General features: G+C 33.3%; 1 protein-coding gene and 1 long non-coding RNA gene across 3 annotated transcripts in view; one reads left to right on the top strand and one right to left on the bottom strand.

Annotated features, from left to right (window-relative positions):
* Positions 1-20,945, top strand: part of LOC120300091 — a 157,759-nt gene that overhangs the window by 16,341 nt on the left and 120,473 nt on the right. The window lies entirely within an intron of this gene.
* Positions 1-20,945, bottom strand: part of MYOZ2 (myozenin 2) — a 32,288-nt gene that overhangs the window by 6,106 nt on the left and 5,237 nt on the right. Inside the window, exons 4-6 of one of the 2 annotated variants that reach the window (XM_039325647.1) lie at positions 17,990-18,119; positions 17,182-17,292; positions 13,612-13,795 (exon numbers count right to left, since the gene is read on the bottom strand). In XM_039325647.1, coding sequence (XP_039181581.1) covers positions 13,612-13,795; positions 17,182-17,292; positions 17,990-18,119 — 425 coding nt within the window. The remainder of the gene's footprint in view (positions 1-13,611; positions 13,796-17,181; positions 17,293-17,989; positions 18,120-20,945) is intronic. The other variant, XM_039325648.1, reaches the window with a different exon arrangement.

The following is a 20,945-nucleotide window of genomic DNA, read 5'->3' as shown; positions in this document are numbered from 1 at the left end:
GAAAATTATACGTTTAACAACTTAAAAGAATTTGAAATAAATAGCAAAAAGCTAAATAAGATTTTGAAACAAAGTTATAAAATAATTAAGGGTCCAGAGAAATTGCTCAACTTAACAAATAAGGATATTCTATTTTTGGAAGGTTGGGACTTAATATATGGTTGGCATGCATACCTGATTTTCAATAAGAAAGTTGATCGGATTTTTAAATTACATATTTTGAGGAATGCCTTACTTCGTGTTTGGAAAAAGTATTATTTTAGATTGAATTATAAAATACCTATCTGGGGGATTCCCAGACATGCAACTGAGGGAATTTCTAAGGGGACAAATTTCGATAAAATCTCGTATAAAGAATTGTTAATTTGGTCTGGTTCGAATTGGCATTTGAAATCCCTAGATGTATTAAGGCAAGAAAATACTCTACAGTCATGGTTTCAATACTTACAAATAGTGGATAGATGGACTGTAGATAAGAAAGAGGGAATAACATTAGAAGATAAACAATTGGTTATTCAGATTAAAAATCAGAGTCAGGCCCATATAAAAAGAATTTACAATGTTTTATTAGAGTTAGACTCGGAAACAGAATTGGTTAAAGACTGTATGATTAAATGGGCTCAAAATATACAGGAACCGATTTCATTGGATTTATGGGAGACAATTTGGACTAGAAATGTTAAATTTACACAAGCTCAAAATTTGAGAGAAAATTTTTATAAAATGTTTTACAGATGGCACTTAGATCCTAAAAAAATATCTTGTATGTATCCTAACATACAGCCCAAATGTTGGAGATGTGGCAATAAAGATGCGACATATTTTCATATTTGGTGGAATTGTAAAAAGGTAAAGGCATTTTGGATTATGATTTGGTGGAACATTCAAAAGATTTTTAGAAGGAAGATAAAGTTTACTCCTCAACTATTTTTATTGGGTATCTTTGTGGATTTAAATGATAAAGAAACTATTTTGATGTTGAATTTATTAACTGCCGCAAGGTTATTAATAGGTTTATATTGGAAGAAAGATTCTTTGCCTACTTTAGAAGAATGGGTATTTAAAGTATCTAGTTTTGCAGAGATGGCAAAAATTTCTGCCTATTTAAAGGATCATACACAAGAAAGATATATTACTGTATGGAGAAGATGGATAGATTATATTCAGAAAAAGTATGGAACTAAAAAGTTTCACTTATTTTATGAATGAATGTTATAGTAAATATTACAGAGAATTGTCTTATAGGCTATTGGAGTTAAAGGTTAAGTATGATATTTTTTTCCTTTTTTATTATTATTTTTTCTTTCTTTTCTTTTTTCTTATTATTATAAATTCTTTTAATTATTAACCCTGTATTCTGCTCTGGGAAGTGAAGGGAGGGGGGTTGGGGGTGGGAGGGAGGAAATGTGGGGGGTAAGTGTAATATAGATAATGGTTGCTTATAGGGGTGCGGCCTGGGCACTCCCCTTATGCTGCGTTCATGGGTTTGATAGGGATGAGAGGTGGGCAAGTGTAGAGAGGAAGTAGGGTAGTGAGAGGAGAAGGGAAGGGGAAGAGAGTAGGATGGAAGGTGAGAAAGAGGAGGGAAGTAGGGAATGTTTTAAGAGAGGGTGGACGCGGCCTGGGGGGGGAGTGCGCAGGTCGTAATAATGTTTATTTTATCTTAAAATTGTATTGTATACTTTTTTTTTATAATGTTTATATGGAAAAAATAAAAAATTTTCATTAAAAAAAAGGGTCCAGAGAAATTTAGAATATTGAAATTTAAGATTTTGGTTCCAACTATATAAAATAAACAGCTTTTTGTGGGAACCAGAATTATTTTGCCTCCTGTACATCATAGCAGAGATTAGAGAAATTCTAATTAAATTGGACAATAAAGGCAATTAAAGATTCCAGACAAAAGGAATTTAAAAACTGCCTTAAATTTACAAAATGACATACTACCCTATAATATTTGAAATAGTAAAGGAGATCTTCTAAAAATGGATCCAGAAATTGGTAGCCAATGTCGTAACAAGATCTGCTTCTGTGGATTAGACTGTGCTTAAAGGATGTTAATGAAGGAATGACAGATATGAAACAAATCTTGCTTGGTGAAGAAATAGTAGAATTAGAAATACTGTATTTAAAAAGTGTGGATTACAAAACAGAGAAGATATTTAAAATGGAAATAGAAATGTCAGGCCAAGTAAATGTCCTGGATAAGGATTCTTTACTTGATATACAAAAGAAGCTGGTTGAAGTTTTAAAAATTAAAGGGATTTCCAAAAGATAAATCAAGAGAATGAAGAACTGAATATCAAGGAACTTTTCTTCTTCTTCTTCTCGATATTTTTTGGCTTTTTTTCTTTCTTGGTTGGAACTATTTCGTTTTCAACTTTTTTGTGATTTCCCCTCCTAGCAATAGGAGCTTATTGGATTACAATTGGTCATTGGGCCACCTGGTGTATTATAATATAAGACATCAACTTAAAGATGAGCGCTTCAAACTTGATTAAACTTGGGAGAAAAGGATCTTCTGCTTCTGCCTCGACCTCCGCGAGTCCAGTCTACCCAAAATCAATCACCACAGTGTTACAGCAAGGAAAAATGGATGCCCAACAAAAGGACACCCAGGCAATATTACAGGCAACTGTAGCTCAGGCGGCGTCCTCGACTAAAAATTACGAAGATTTGAAAAATGATCTTGATAAAATGAATCAAAAAATTGAAAGCTTTCAACAGGCGATTACAGATAATCAACAAAGGATCCAAAAGATAGAAGACAAATCAGTGGAAGTTGATCAGAAATTTGAATCTCTACAAGATGAGAATCAAAGATTGGCCCAAACAAATGTGGAACTGGAAGACACTGGTGGTGATAGAGATGGAAAGAGCATCATACTTCTTAAGATTTCAAAATATAATAGAAGATAAGGATGAGAACCTGTTAGACTTGATAATTGAGCTACTTGCAGATCTCTTAGGAATGGGAAAGGCCCAAAATGAAAGGAGAAATAGACCAGGTCTTTAGAGTCAATTCAAGCTACGCCAGAAGAAACAGAGTCCCCAGGGAAGTTCATGTCAGATTACTTAAAAGATCTACACGAGATGAGATTTTGAGAACAGTAAGAGATCAACAGTTAAAATACAAAGAAAAAGAAGTAGCAGTGTTCAAGCAAATTCCCAGAAGGATAAGAGAGGCTCGAAGAGATTACCAGTTTTTAACTAGGAAATTGCTTGACAAAGGAGTGAACTTCAGATGGTTGGTCCCAGAAGGGATATTAATTTTCTGGGATTCAAAAAGATATAGATTGGACACCCTGCTCAAAGCAGCGGAATTTTTTGATAACCACCGAACCTTTTTGGAAAAAGGAGACCCCGAACTTAAGAAGCAAGTGGAAACGGGTGCTGCAGGAGCGCCTAAACAAGTAGAAGAGGAAGAAGCTAAAAAGACTTATCCAGAGGAATGAGCAAGACCAAGAGACCAGAGACAGATAAGATCGCCTAGAAGATTGAGATCCAGATATAACTGACATCATGGAGGAGATTGGAATTTTATCAATAAATATAAATGGACTGAATTCTCCCTCAAAAAGGAGAAAAACTTTTACTAGACTAAAAAAGTTAAAAATGGACATAATTTGTCTTCAATAGACACATATTAAGAGACAACATTCCAGAATTTTAGAACAACCGAAAATGGGCAAGCTTTACTTTACTCTTGCACCTCAAAAGAAAAGAGGTATAGCCCTCTATATAAAAGAAAAGGTGAATCCTAAACAAGTCTATGCAGACGAAGAGGGGAGAATACTAATGGTGGAAATTGTGGTGGAGCAAAAACAGATATTGATGGTTGCAATATATGCACCTAATGATAAGCAATTTTATCACAAATTACACAATAAAATAGTGGATTTAAACTACCAAAACATCTCCATACTGGGAAATTTCAACGCAATAGTAGATGCAACCTGGGACTATAAAAGCTATAAACAAGGGAGAAAAGGGGGAAATACTCTACCCAAGGCCTTTTTAAAAATAAAAGAAGAACTGTCCATTCAAGATATATGGAGAGAGAGGAATCCAGAAAAATTACAATACACATTTTACTCAAATAGACACAAATCATGGTCTAAAATCGATATGATATGGACATCTTATGACTTGAAAATGATAATATAAGAGGTTGAGATAGAAACCAATGTTTGGGCAGACCATAACCCAATAAAATGATCTGGAAAGGAACTAAGAAAAAACTAAGATGGTATTTGAATAAATCTATACTGAAAGAAAAATAATTCTTACAATTAGTGACAAGGGAAATGGAATTCTTTTTCAAAATAAACAAGAAAGCATATTTTAGAGGCTTAGCCATAACTTATGCGGCTAAAAAGAATAAAGAAAAGAAACAACTACAGTTAAAGTTAAAAGAAGAACTCAATAAACTGGAACTTGAGCTACAAATTGACCCACAAAAGAAAGTTCTTAAGAAACAAATGGAAATAACAAAGCATAAATTAAATCTAACCGAGATGGATATAATGGCACAGCAGATTAAACAGTCTAAACAGAACTTTTTTGAAAATGCCAATAAGTCGGGAAGAAGGTTAGCATACAGATTAAAGAAAGAAAAAGAAAAAAGAATGATAAATAAACTAAAAGACTTAAAAGGAGAGTTATACTTCCACAATGACACAATCAAAAAAATTATTCAAGCCTATTACGAGACACTATACAAGGCAGAGGTGGTTTCTAAAGAGGGAATACAGGCCTATATGAAAGAAATTGACCTGCCAAAAGTCCTGGAGAACATCCGAAATATACTAAACGGGAAAATATCAGTGATAGAGATTATAGAAGCTATAAAAAGGCAAAAAAAGATAAAACTCCGGGCCCAGATGGACTTCCTGAAGAATTTTATGTAGCACTACAAGATATATTAAGCCCGATCTTGAAGGAATTATGTAATGAAATTTTTTCAGAGACAAAAATACCAAACTCGTGGAATGAAGCTAATATCACTTTGATACCTAAAGAAGACAGTGACCCCACACAAATAAAAAACTATAGACCAATATCGTTACTAAATGTAGCCTATAAAATTTTCACCTTGATAATGGCAGAAAGAATTAAGAAATTCCTGACTGAATTTATCCATACAGACCAAAATGGTTTTTTACCTAAAAGAAGATAAAAAAACAATTTAAGGATCATCTTAAATGTTTTGGAATGCTATGAAAATCATCCAGGGAAACAGATAGTATTGATATTTCTTGATGCGCAAAAAGCCTTTGACAATTTAAAATGGAAATTTATGTTCCAGCAGCTGATGGAAATAGATTTTAGCAATAATTTTATAAACGCAATTCAAGCAATTTACAATAAACAAACAGCCAGGCTACTTTTAAATAGAGATTATACAGAAAGCTTTGACATTAAAGAAGGTACAAGACATTATTTCCTTTGCTATTCATTTTAACATTGGAAGTACTGGCTAGAAATATTAGGCAGGACACGGAAATTAAAGGACTGGAGATAAAAGAGCAGAAATATAAACTACAAGCTTTTGCAGATGACCTGGTTTTCATCTTGGAGGAGCCACTAGAAACAACTACTAAACTGTTGCAGAAAATAGAAAAATTTGGAGAAGTGGCTGGTTTGAAAATAAATAAAGAAAAGATTAAGGTATTAACAAAAAACGTAATAGACAAACGAAGTTAAATACTTAGGCATTTACTTAACACCAATATGTACAACACTAAAAGAACATAATTATGAAAGGCTGTTGAAACAAATAAAATTAGATTTGGAAATGTGGAAAAACCTTCAATTGTCACTGCTAGGAATAATAGTGACAGTGAAGATGAGTGTCCTACCGAAACTACTCTTCTTATTCCAAACAATTCCTGTAAAATTGGGAAAGATATTTTTTGATGATTTAAATGCAACAATATTGAGATTCATATGGCAAGGGAAAAAAGCACGAATTAAAGTTAAAATGCTACAAGAAGCTAAAGATAGCGGAGGATTTGGACTCCTGGATTGGAGTCTTTATTATCAAGCAGCCATTTTACCATGGCTCAAAGAATGGATAACTGTCAGAATCCAATCATATTTCATCTTTAATTATCAAATATAGAAACTCCCAATTCTGCCTTCTTTGGATTCTGCCATAAGAGGGAGAGAAGGGGGAGAACAAAGGGGCTTTATGGCCCTCACTTCCTTCAGTAGACTTCAAGAGCTGAATGCTGAATGTGTGTTTATTGTAACCTATTGTAACCTCAAAGTGTTAGCACCAGAGAACATTAGCATTAACAAAGAAGAGTATTTGCCTTTCATGCAAGTTATCTGAAGTCTCCATCCAGACGGAAGAAAGAAGAAACGGGGTGGAATTGGGATACTTGAAACTATCACTGGAAGGGGGGTTGATTGGGTGGGACTACTGGGGAACCCCTGAAACCTTGAATGAAAAGCATTGAAAAGTTGATTAAGCAAACTTTATAGATTTTCTAAAGAAGATGGAAGAAGACAAGTAAAAGAAACAATAAAGTAGGGCAAAAAACTTTGGATATTCTATAAACTTAGAAGATTGGCAAAAGCTATGGGATAGAAATATTAAACTGACTAAAGCAGCTTCATATAAAGAAAACTTATATAAAATGTTTTATAGATAGCACATGACACCAGTAAGAGTAGTGAAAATGTTTAAAAATGTTTCGAATAATTGTTGGAAATGTAAACAAAAGCCAGGCACTTATTACCATATCTGGTAGGTATGTCTCAGTGCAAAAACTTTTTGGTTTAAGATTCATACATGGCTGGAAAAGATGACTAAAATATAGATAGAATTTAAGCCAGAACTGTTTTTGTTAGGAATATTAGGATCCAATTATGGGAAAGAGAATGAGTATTTAATATTACATGTATTGACAGCTGCGAGAATAGTTTTTGCCCAATATTGAAAAAATGAAAATATACTATCTGATGAGATCATAATTAGGAAAATTTTAGAATGTGCAGAAATGGATAGACTAATCCTAGGGATTAAAGAGAAAGAAGACTCGGTCTACTTTAAAACATGGGAAATTTTTTACCAATGGTTAGCAAAATGAACTAGCGAGAAATGATTGTGAAATTTAACAAGATGAATGATATTTACTGATTAATCAATACTCTTTGTGATCATTGTTATTCTTATTGACTATAGCTATTTACTATCATATTATTGTTATTGAATATTTGTACTGGACAATACTCTGCTTGCTAAAATGTGGAAATGTTACTGTGGGCAACCCCATTGTTGTACTTACCCTTATCCCAACTCCATCCCCGAATTTTACCCTGAGCCCCAATATCTATATTGACCCTATCCCTCCCCTACCCTTATAAAACTTAATAAAATATTGTTTAAAAAAGAGAATGAGTATAATGTCTTTTTATTGGATATATAAAATGACCTGTTAAAGCCTTGAAAAAGCATAAGAAGAATTAAAGAGAGATTAAATCCCATGATAATATTTTAATTTTAAGATTTTTAGAGGTGAAAGGAAGGAATATAAAGTTAGTTTATTTTATCAAGCTTAAAATGTGTTTTTATGAAATTTTAGTAACTTACAGACTTTTTGCTGACACCAGGATTTAAAGTTGATAACTTATGGATTTTCTTACAAATAAGCAATCGATTTGCGGAAGAAGAAATATCTTTTTATAACCTTATAGAGGGTGAAGAGCTCCCAAATTGGTAATGGTATTTCCATTGCTAAGCAAAGTTGTTAAGTGAGTTGCAGCTGATTGTACAATCTTTTTTCACATGTTTGTTCTACTAATCACTATGGTCAGAATTGACTGTCAACTAAAATAGAAAAGAAAGTGGTTGAAGAGTGATGTCATATTCTTTCTCCCTCTCTGGTCTTCAGAACTTAATTTTAACCTGTGCACCTAGCTGCAAAAAAAAAAAAAAAAATAACATGCATATACCCAAATTACACAGAAAGTCTAAGTTCAATTAACATAATTGTCTTAAAGGCTTAAGGAGTGGTTTTCTGCAGAAGGTAATAATCTTTCCAAATATTATATTCCTTTTGGAAATGGAGTTATACAGTGTGTCTCAGAATCATTTCCTCCCCTCATGATCAACGGGAGAATCCTAATGAAGCCTCCTTTTCCTCTTCCTCTTCCTCCTAGTTAACATCAGATTAGAGAGGTACAAATTTTCTCTTATTAAAGATTTAATTATCAATTAGAAGAGTTTGGTAGATCGGCATCTTGCCTTCTGTAAGAAATAAAGCTAGGTTCTTTTCAAGCTACCAGCAAGGATTGACAGTAAGATTGGGAGTTATTATGACGTATGACATAACATATTGTACATAATATGGTTTCTACTAGCTGCAGGCAGGCTATTACCTCCCTCTCTAGAAATTGCTAGTGTTGTTCCCCCTTTCCTGCCTCCTCAAATTTTCTCCCAAATCATGTATTTTTGGGGGGGGGGGTGTCTCTAATTTTTTCTTAGCACAAGAGTCTAGTTCTCAAAATCAAAGAATTCAGTCAGTCAAAACAAGGAAGAAATGGGTGTGGGGTGGAAACACAATTTTGACAGTTTGGAAAAGAAAATCCATTGGGAGAACAGAACATTCATAGGAATTCCAGGCTTTTTGCCAATCTTTAGTTCTGGTGTCTTGTGTGGATCCTTTGGAACAGGTTAAGGATCATTTGGATTAGCCTCACTATTAGAAGTAATGGAGATTGAGTTGGATTTGGTATATGTGGGTCTCCAGCTATGATTTTAATATCCTGGGTGCTGTCAGAGTAGCTGCTGGTTTCATGACCACCATCAGATTATGATACAGACACATGTTTGCAGACTTGAATTACTTCGTTTAGTTCAGTTTGATGTGCTGCTGCTTATTAGGCTTAAATCTAACATGAACAGAGCAAATACAGTTTTATCAAGTACTGTTTCATATCCTTTTTTTAAAAAGATACTGAATTTTATGTTAGATGACTTTTATTCTTATTAATGTGCTGTAAGGCTTACTGTGACAGCAAATGATTGCATACATTAAAAAAACCTGAAATAATGAAATAATAACAAGCAGCACTTTTCTTTTATGCCCTTTAAATCCTTTTAGCTGCGTTCTGAATCCATTCCAGCTTCTTTTGAATTCTCACAGCTAGACATGAAAATATGCCAATGTGGTTCTGCCTGATAACTAAACGGATGTTGCAGCTGTATTCAGTCTTTGTATATGAGCTTGTTCTGTTACAGTCGCAAACAAAAATGAGTTAGGTAACACAAAAGCTTCGTTGGTTTAGATAATTTCCAAATCTGAATGGGGAGCATGGAATATAGTCAATCTTCATATTTCTTGGATAGCAATGAGCACTGATCAACTGTAGTATTAAACTCAAGAGTTATATTTCCTTGATGTTCTTGCAATGACATCATATGGATGCAAAGATCTGACTCACTCAGAGGCTGATCTCACAGTTTAGATTCTATAGACTCTTTAATTCGGCATAATTTTACTTTGACCCCTAAATTGTAATCTCCAAAATAGGAAAAGATATAGAAAAAATAGAAAGGGGAGAAAATTTTGTAAGATTGTCAGTTTATTACTGAAGTGTTTATTCTTACCTAGTTAACACTAACAGTTTTCAGAATTGTATATTGTTTTCCAATGCTAATGACCATGATGATATCACACATGTCATGATACACTAGACCTGTCCAATCCAGCCATTATTGGGTTCTTTATTTCCTATTGTTTGTATGATTTAAGAGCAAAAACTCAACATATTATTGTAAATCAATTAAGAGACTATCTTGCACACAGGCTCCCAAAAGCACGTTTCATTCCCAGTTATTTTTATTAGGGCCTATATAGGATATTGATTTCCTTACCATTAGTTCGATTATGCTCATATTATAAATATAAGAAGATTCATGACAGCAGTGTAATAAAAACAAGAAAATGACATAGCAGTGATATTATCTTATTTTCTTCCTTGCTTAGTTTTGTTAAACACAGAAAAACTTAAGGTTCTTCACATGAATATTTTTTGTTTTAAATATTTCAGTACAATTTTTGCTTTTTTATTTATAATGAATAGTAATCATGAAATCATATCAGTCAATATTATTCTGTATTTTCTCTTCTTGAGAGAAGGGTCATATCCCATCTAATAGGTACACTATTTATATACATTTATTTGGCATATTTATTTATCACATCTGTGTAATATGAACATCTCAGATTATCCTGCCAATTCTGATTAACCTTGAAGAGGCTCCTTATAATATCAGAAAAGGACCTTCTGGTGGCATCTGAAGAAATAATAAGGGATTGCTTATTGATAATAAATCTGTTTGAAGTGTCTATGCTAGCTAGATTTATACATACATTTCCCTGAACTATGCTTAGGCTTTTTTAGTTCGGGTTTGATATCTTGAATGAGCCTAACCGCATGATTGTACATTTTATGAGTCCATGCAAATGGCTTATTAAACAAACCATGATTTGCTTAAACTTAGTATGATGTGTTAACCTAGTCTGATGTGTTATCACACCTTTAATAATAAGCTGTAATTTTTTGGTTTTCTTAAGGATATTTGCAATGCCTTATTTTACAGAGTAGAAAACTGGTCTTGAGCAGCTGCTAGAAATGTGTAGTGTCTGTTTCCTGTTTTCTGTAGCAATAAACTACTACCTTTTGATAGTTTTGTCTCTGTGTATTTTGTGAGTATGATGTATTAATCACTCAGCACTAGCTACACGCTATTAAAAACAGACACAGTGTCTCAATAAATGAGATTACTATATTGAGTATGAATAAACATAACCCACAACCTGGATATTTTATAAAAATACTCCCAAAGTATTTTGAGTCAATGTCAACATGTTTAGAACATTTGCTAAAAGTACAGAGTAGAATTTGACTGATAAATAGTGGGTTGTTGGGTTTTTTTGGTCAATCTCCTTAACATATGTGCTGCATTTATATGACATTTTCATTCTATTTTGTCTGCATTTATCATTTTGATAGTTTAAAAATCCTAACCATTATGTTCCATTTAAAAAAAAATAGAAGAGATTCTCTGTAGCTAAGAGTTGAACTATAGATTTCTTGATGCTCTCTGAGCTTGGTTGTTTGTTTGCAGACATTTCATTACTGAACTGGATAATATGATTACAGAGTACCAAGAACTGCACATTCCATTTTTCCTCCTGGAGCTCAAGATGGTGAACAGTGCATGCCTTCCCCTTATATTTTTGCCACAAAATCAAAATGTACAGTATTTTGGGGTGTAAGAGTGTGACTGGCTCAAAGGTAACAAGGAATTTTCCATGGCTCAGGGTGAAGTAGAACCTTAGTCTCATCCCTTCCTCGTCCATCAGATTAACCATTCCATTAAAGGAGTGGTTCTCAACCTTTTTAATGCCGCGACCCCCAACCGGTCGCAAGTCGAGGACTACTCAACTGGTTGTAAGTCGAGGACTACTCAACTGGTGCAGCACCGTTTGCAGAATGGGACTTTTGGCGAGCTCAGCAGGGCAGAGACAGTCTGGACAATTCCTATTGGCTTTTGAAAGCCAATAGAATTAGACTCCATTCAAGAGAGTCTATTCTATTGGCTTTCAAAAGTCCATAGAATAAAAGGGAGTAGCACAGCTAAGGAAAAGGGGGAAAAAATGGCGGACTGCGTTGTTTGGCGACCCCCGTGAAATGGTCGTTCGACCCCAAATGGGGTCCCGACCCACAGGTTGAGAACCACTGCATTAAAGTGATGATGGGGAAGGTGATTGTTTTTTTAAGAAAAGCAAAGCATTTGTTAACTTACGTTAGGGCCAACTGTGGAATATATATATATGTTTATATAAATATATGGTGAAGCTTCATTTAGGACACTGTATGTATCTGTTCATATCACAGAGAAGGTATTATAGAATGGGAAAATATGCAAATAGAGTCTGGCCAAAATAGTTACAATTCATTACTACATAAAGGATTTGAGTAACAGGTGAATTGAGTAAGGGATGATATGACAAGTATATACAATTACCCAAGTACAGAAAATGTGGGCAGAATTAGAATTTGGATCATTCACTGAAATGAAATGTATGGAGGTTAACATGTAGATGGTGAAGGCTGCTGTGGGAATCATGGTAGTGATGTAAAATCACAAGGGGATCATGTCATTCACATGGGCAAGACTGAGATTTTGTGTTTCTTCCAGAGATTGTTTTTAAAGGAAAAATATTTTTTTACACAATAGTTAGGAAATACTTTTTTACACAATGAATAGTTTAACCATAGAATTAACTGTCATCAGATGTGATGAAGATCACGAATTTAGTCAGCTGTATAAGACTAGACAAATTCCTTAAAGATGAGGTCATTTATTAGTAGTCATAACAGCAGTAACATGCCTCATGAAACCCAGGCAGCATCATAAATCATAACTCCTAGGGGGAAACGTCTATTTCTCTTTTAATTGGTATTCCCTAGCAGTTGGTATTTGAGATATGAATACAAGGTATTAAAGGTAGTCCTCACTTACCAACCTCAATAGGCATTGAAACTCTACCACTAAATGATGTCATAAAGTGAAACATCACATGACTGTACAAGCTTATAACATCAGTTCAGCTGCAATCATGAAGCAAATCACCTGCGCTTGTTAAGTGTAATGTCACATGATGCCAATTTTCAACTTCTTTCTGGCTTCCCCTTCATTTGTTACAAGCTTGTTGTGAATGTTGGAGATGGTGATCATGTGATTGAAGGATGCTGGAAACATCATATAGTAAATGCACAACAATTGTTAAATGCCCGAATTGTGATTGCATCATTGCAAGGACACTGTGATGGCCATAATTTCAAGGTTGCAAACCTCTTTTTTTCAGCACTATTATAACTTTAAGCAGTCACTAAATGAGCAGTCAATAAGTGAGGACTATTTATATACTGAAAGAAGGGTGTATTGTATATGTCAGTTTTAAGTTTCCTGAATTTCTCCTATTGAAATGTATGTATACTTTGATGCCTAGTTCTCCAAATATTCTATACATACATATATTTAGGTGAAGTTTTATAGCCATAGTTTTTGCAAAGATTACTTAATAACTTGTATAATTATTTGCATGAATACTGGAGAAACATTTTTGTACAGAATTAGCCCAGTGTGTTTTTTTAAAAAATACAGCTAGCTATATGCAAGCTTTGAAATAAAGGTTTGAATTAAAACTAAGTTTCAGTTAATGTGTTGAGTTGAAAAGACAAAATTAGATCAGTTTGCCTTCAGTATGATTTACAATTAATTAATTAAATAAATAAATAATTCCCAGTGACTCTGTATGGCTAAACTAAATTACATCATTCCCCCTCTCTGTTGCCCTCTTAGACATGCTTGTCAAAATCCTATAAAGAGTTGCTTGGTCATGGTATGGCATGAAAAAGCCTCTGGTGATCCTCTGGTGATTTATGTAGACTAGAAACTACTGCTAAGGGCTCTGGGCTTCTGATGAATCCGTCTCAGGAACACAAATAATTGCAATCCTTTTGTAAGTTTCCTTGTATTCACATCTTAAAACCCACATTCATTTTCTTCATGCTGTTCAAAATTACCTGTTAAAGCTCTTAAAGCTGGGTAGTTCTGGTATTGCTCCTGGCTTAAACAATTTAGGATACAAAGCTTCCAGCAGCTCAGGGTCATTACTGATGGCCTCAATCCAAGGTGATTGATAGTATTTTGGTACAGATGTAGTGTTGAACTTCTCAGGAGAAATTATCTTCAAAGGTCCAGAGTAACCTTTAGGAAAAGGAGGATACCAACACATTTGAATTTGATAATAGTAGTTTCCCAATACATTTGGACAATTCATTGTTACTACATTTCCAGTGACTTGGAGAGAACATTATAATTACATTTTATAATATTTTAAAAATAGGTAGTTTTAGGTCATATTCTGTGTCCTGTACCTCTGAAGTATTCCTGTTGAAAATCTGTGGCTTTGCTCTGGAAATAGCAATTTGGTTTTACATTTTCATGTATTATGCATCAGGTATTATGAAGAAAAATCATATATGGAAAGGATGGGTAGAAAAAGATAAAAGTTAAGATGATAGAGTCAAAACATGAATTCTTCCATCCCCCAAGATTTAGCTGTGCCCTGCTTATAATAATATAAAACAATTAAGTAATACAGGTATAGATGGATATAACATAATTTGAGTAGTCAAGGAATTGTGGAGCAGCATGTCAGTCAAATGAGCAACCTAGCCTGAAGGATCCAGATCAGGAGAAACCAGCTTGGCTAATTTCCAGCAGAAGCCAGACATGCACTGACTAATAGCTGCCTTTGCAACATCACTGTCACCTAACCTCCTCTTCCCAACATGGTTTTTAAGTAGTTAAGAAATAAAAGGATTTTAAAAATAATAAAGTGACAAAAACAAATTTAATAGAAGGTAATACATTTGAATCAGTTAAGATCAAGAAGACCTTATTAGCTTATTATTTTAAGAAAATATATGTGAAAAGTAAAACCATGGGAAGAGGAGACAAACTTCGTGTACTGTAATAAAAACTAGGGCTGTACAGATATATGGGGGCACTTTGCTTCAGTGAAGCAATACTATGGATCAACAATGTGCCTCAGTGTTAGATAGGAGGGCCAAATGGAGTGAAGCAGCTGACTGGATTGATTCATCTTCTGGAAATGGTGTAGCTCATTATTTTGAGTCAAGAGTCACTGTCTTGAATTGGATTCCTATAATTATTCAAGGCAACATATTTTATGAAGCCTCCAATTAAATAGCCTCCTGGCTATTTAATGGAAATATTATCACTTAAGAACAACAATAAATTGCAACTAGCCTGAGAATATAGTTGGTCCCATGATTGTGTGCATGTACACACACTATCAATATTTATTCAGCAGTAAGTCATGCTGCATTCAATAGTGTACAGTTTCAGGAAATTATGATGACAGTTCCAGCTTCAATTAATTAAATCTCCTTTGAGTCATATCCACTATGTGGCACTCATAAAAAAAACACTAAGATCATTTTATAATTTATTTCTTACAAATTAGACAGCTCATGTTTTCCAAATGGTAAGAAAAAGGTTTTTTGGGTCTTGATTTCTCCAAATAAATAAAACAAGTTTTCTTACAGGAAGAGGTTTTTTAATCCAGAAAACTAAATTATCCTCAGTAACTCTCATCTAAAGTTTCCTTTAAATCTTTTTATTTGATTCAAAACCTGCACATTCTAGCTAAACATGATGTAATTGGTGGTGTCCATCTAGAAAATGTTAGATCCTATCAGTAACAACAGCAAGAACAACAAAATGATAGATTTATATAGCTTCCTTACTCACAAAGAAGGCTCTGTGACTTCTCTTAACCCTAAAAAAAATCTTATTTTTAAATTATAACAAATAATATCTGGCATTTATCAAGACAAATTCATGAAGTGTCATCATACTAAATTCTCATCCAAACAGGCTTAAAATAAACATCCAACTAAATTAAAATCTTCCAAACAATCCACAGTAAATATACAAGGGAAGAGCCAGAACTCTTTCCTTAAATCACATTGTTGTTTTGGAACTATTACCGGTATATTTTTAAAGTATGCATAATATTTTTATTTAAAGTTTTATTGTGTGCTCCTCTCCCACCCACACTGAATAACCATTGCTACTGTGAAGACTTCATAGAAGATGAATTCATACAGTAAGTGTGAATTAACACATTAGTTAACAAATGAGCATTCACTTATAACTGCAATGACTTACAACTGAAATTCCGGGGTCCACTGTGGCTGTAAGTTGTGGACTATCTGTACTCTTCTATTATATTAGAGAAAATAGAATAACAGAGTTGGAAGGGACCTTGAAGGAGGTCTTCTAGTCCAACTACTGTCAAGCAGGAGATCCTGACCTATATCATTTCAGATAAATGGTTGTCCAGTTTCTTCTTAAAACCTTCAGTGATGGAGCACGACTACTCCAAGAAGCAAGCAAATTGAAGTTCTGCATGTCCATTTATTGCTTTTAGATGCTGGCCTAGAGTTCTAGTCCTGCTTTAGGCGTGAAAGCCTGTTTGGTGACATTGGCCAATCACCACTCTCAGCCCAACCCACCTCACAGGATTGTTGTGATGAAAATAAAAGGAAAAAGGTGTATAATGTATGTTTGCTGCCTTGAGTTATTTATAAAAAAAGTCATGATAAAAATAAATAAACAAAGAAACAAAGAAACTTAAAAAGTACAAAAGACTGAAGAATAAAATACAATATATATGAGATTTAAAATATTGTAAAGGAAACCTTGATGGCATATTCTTCCCTTACATTCTCTTATTATCTCCCAGCTACTAACCACTATTTAAGTATTTACATTATGCTTTTAATATTTAATATTAAACATTGGAAAATGTTGCTTATAATCTCTCATTAAGTCACTTCGTCTGTTATTTTAATTAGACTCTTGACTCTTTTCTTAGAAGCTATATTCCAAATATTTAAATGTACCTTATTTATACATTGTATATTTACAATATATATTTATATTTAAATATCTTAAAGTCCTGCTTAAATTTGGTTACATTTCTGTTATAAATATGTATTATCAGGTGGGCTGTTTGCTACATATTCCACGCTTTTAAATACTTTATCTTTGGCAGATTTTTACTTTTCCAGTATTGTTCCAGGTTTATTCTTACTGTGGTCAGCATATATCTTTATAAGTTGTGATACTTTGCATTTATGCTTTCTGAAATTATTCCCACATATGATAAAATGCCATAGTAAATACCACCTGCAGACTATTTTACATATTTTTTCTATAATTCTTCCCATTGTTCTAGTTTAATTATGTCTTTGAAATTTTACATCTACTTTATCATGAAATTTTGAATTTGTTCCATCTCTTTATCAAATTGCAAATTCATGTCCAATAAAAATTCAGTTCTTCTAGATTCATTTTATTGGTGGCCTCTAACAAAAAGTCCATTCTAAATTATCAAAGGCTTTTTCTGCATCCAACCTCAATCTCCATCCACACTACTATTGCCTTCTTTTTCTTGTTGTTAATATATTCCAATTATTTATTATTAATCTAATATTTGTCATCTTTTGGGAGGAATATAATCTATTTTGCCTAGATGTATACTTTTGGAAATATATTACCTTGTATATTTGGTTCGTGTATTTCTATCCAGCTTTGAATCAGTTTCATACTTGCTTCAGCCATTGTATTCAGTGGGAAATTTATTCTTATAATACTGGATTTCTTCAGTTCTGCTTTATGAATCACAATACGTGTCTGGTTATAAGTTTAATTTACTGAACTAACGACAACATTAATTGCCTCTTCCCTATCTATTAATCAAGAAACTTACATAATCTGCAAAATTCTTTATTTATTTTGGCATAACCAATCAATATGAATCTATTTATTATTGACTTAGAAACTATAATTATCTAATCTAATAGTAATTAGAACTTGATATCTGATCTTATTCAGTAGAAGTTAAATGTAAGATCTGTGTACCACACTGAACTATAATTCTTTCCAGAGTTTCTAGCACTCTGATTAATTTGTTTAAATGCTAGTTCAAAAGTTTTACTTACAATACCTCCCTGTAAAATGTCCTAATTGGAATGTTTCTGTCCCAGTTACATTGTAGGTTCACTATTCTATCTAATACATGGCTAAACTAGAAATTGCATCACTGAGAAAGCTAGTTACTAGCCTATAAACAAAATCCAGATGTTTTATTTATTTCAACTGTAGCATAATCCTTAAATATTGGATATGAAAGTCCCACTCCTCTCAAAATAACTATTATGATTCACCAGCATCGTTTTGATGTGAATATAGACATTTCATCATTTTTCTGGAGTAGTATTTCAGATTAGTTCTCCTAGAGACTTATTAATTCTTTGTGATTTTTTTTAAAGGATTGTTTCATATAAAAGCTGTGCAATAGCTTACCTGGGGCAATAGTTTCAGGATTGGGTGGACCCCTTGGATCAGGTGTATTAGGAGGTGTCATTGGTGCATTTAGATGACTAGGTTCCAGGCCATGAGCATCCAACCGGACACACTGTATGATCTCATTGCGCTATAATTGAATACAAATAAGAATCACATCTATTAACTGCAAATGCCATTTAAGAGAGGTGCCAGAATGTGTCTTGGCTATTCAGCTTTTCCTAACTGGAAAATTGATAGTGTAGTTGCTCTTTTTAATTTCTCTCTCTCTCTCTCTCTCTCTCTCTCTCTCTCTCTCTCTCTCTCTCTCTCTCTCTCTCTCTCTCTCTCTCTCTCTCTCTCTGTCTCTCTCTCTTTCTTTCTTTGTACCTGAATATGAAATTAGCTGCACAGCCTCTGAATGAACTGGTTAATTACTAATATTTAATGGATCCTGGGGTGTCGGGGGAGGTGCACAGGATTTTAATTGGCTTTCAAACCTACAATGAAAAATATCCAACATGCTGAGGCTTCTAGTCTCTAAGTCAACAAATTTATCAAGAATTTTCTGAATGAAATATCTGTCATAAAGGCATAATCAATAGCCTTTGTTTTAGGATCTTCTTCATAGAGAAACCAATCATTAGTAGGTGAAATGGGATAACCACACAGTGGTTTCAGTGTGGTATTGGATTCTAGACCATTCAAGCTAATCTGATCAGAAGACCTTAGCTCTTTTATGCATAAGGGGGTTTAAATTTTCCAACAATTGAAGTCCAGACTAAATATAATGAAAAGGATACATAGATTCTTAAAATAGTCTTAAAATTCTGCTAAAAGCAATCATAAGTGGTCTAATTTAATTTGGAGTCAGGTTATTGGGAATTGGTCTGTTTTCTGTACACCATGGGCGTGATCAAAATTGCTCTCTTGAAGTTAACATATATTAACATTAAAGGCAAAAACATACATGCACTGCCCCTTTCACATTGTTATGTCCTGATTCAAAATGACTCCCCAGAGTTTGCTTTGGGTCTAGGAAAAAGATACTGGAAAATTTATTTTGACATCTCACATATCCCATTTATGAGAAGTTATATAGAGGTCTAAGCAAGGAGGTGCCAACACTTATGGAAACTGAAAAATTTGTTACCATACCCTTTACAGAATTGTAGTTCCAGTGCAGTTGGAGCTTTACATTTGGTTTTAAAAATCAGGACATTTCTATTTATTTTATTTTATTCTACATTGTATCCATAAAGAATTTTCCCAATATTGTCTCAATTGGCAGTCATAATAATAACCTTAGTTCTGACTACTGCATGAAGATTAAAGGCAGACTGGAATTATCCACTCTTTATACCAGCTCATTAGTTCCAACAATGCATTCCAAGCCTTAATCGTTGTTTTGTTAACATAAATTAGAGCTTTCTAAAATGTCAGAAGCTAATTTTAGCTAGGACATTAAAATGAAAAGATTGTTACATGTAGACTGTGTTAAAGTACAATTTTCCATGGATAAGGGGGAAAACTGAAACCTAAAGATTTAAAAACAAGTCTTCTGTGGAAAGGCTGACACCGGTTCAGCTATTTCATTTTTTAGAATTCCTAGACTGGAAAAAATTACTAAGATATGGGCACCAGAGTTTTAAAAAGTAAAGGAATTGGAGAAAGTACAAGGTCCTAAATAATTTGATGGTCATTTATGAATGATGATCATAAATCTCATAAATCTTTCAACTTTTAGGGAAAGGTTTAATCTTGCTTCTTCACTGATGCCATTGCAGGTGTTGAAGTTCAACAGTTCATTGAGAAAACATATATAGTATATACAAAGCAGTGGCAATCTTACCACCCTTACTTTATCAAGATTATCATTGCTGCAATCATATGTCTTATTAGTTTGAAATAAGCTATTCCTCTCATAATGATAGTGCCTTGATCAAATGAGTTTGAAGTATGTGAGTGCTTCTTAATTTACTCAATGAAGGCATTTCTTTTTTTTAAAAAAATGGACCTTTTACACCTGACACCTGACACTTTACTACTTCTGAAATTCCATATTAATATTGAAAGAATCAGTTATGGTTCCTAGGCCATCAGTACATTTTTATTAGAAGTAATGTTATTAAAATGGTATTAATTATTTATATGGATTTGTAATATTAAAGTTCAGTGTCATATTTTTTAAATAAGAAAGTTTACTTAAAATGATATTTAATTTTATTTTGATCTTAAAAAGTTAATGCAACATAAAAATATTTTATATACAGGTAGTCCTTGACATATAGATAAATGATTGAATATGAGAAGAAGAGATCATTTATTGTATTTTAAAATAAGGTGATAAGTTACTACAATGATTTATATTTGTGAGGAAGGGGGAAATCATTTCTTTATATTATCTTATTTTGTTCTATTTTTTTCTTTTCTGAGCTTTCTATTTTTATTTTTATTTTTTAGTTTGTGTTAGTTTTTATCTTTGTAATTGTAATTTTTAATAAAATTACTATTAAAAAGTAAATGCTAGATTCAAGGATTATCCCAGCAAAATATAGAATTCAATTCCAGAATATGCTTGTAAAGAAGCTCAGAGATATATGACTATCTACATTTTATTATGAAATCAAAGTGCATCTGTTTCTCATTCATGGTCTCAGTCCTCACATTTTTGCTTCAGTGTTTGCTTCTGCTTAGTGAGATTGAATTTCTAAGCATGCAAAGAATAATATTTTGTAACAGCAAGATAATGTTTCTTTCCTTCAGGCAGAAAGATCAGCCATGCTGATCTTCCCTGAAATAATGAACGCATACAGAACAATGTGCTAGCATTTTTTGTGATTCATCTGTAGAGTTCGAAGGATTGACTGTGGGATCAAAGGGTTAAACTACGGTAGATGTTTATTTGGCAAGTAACTGTACTCAAGTTTGGTGACAGTGGATTCTTATGAAGTGACAACTTCTGTCTCCCATTCCC

The sequence above is a fragment of the Crotalus tigris genome, unplaced genomic scaffold, assembly GCF_016545835.1.
Source record: "Crotalus tigris isolate CLP2741 ecotype Arizona unplaced genomic scaffold, ASM1654583v1 scf7180000024338.4412243, whole genome shotgun sequence".
NCBI lineage: Eukaryota > Metazoa > Chordata > Lepidosauria > Squamata > Viperidae > Crotalus > Crotalus tigris.
Note: the sequence above shows the minus strand (reverse complement) of the source record. Positions and strands in the feature narration are given on the sequence as shown.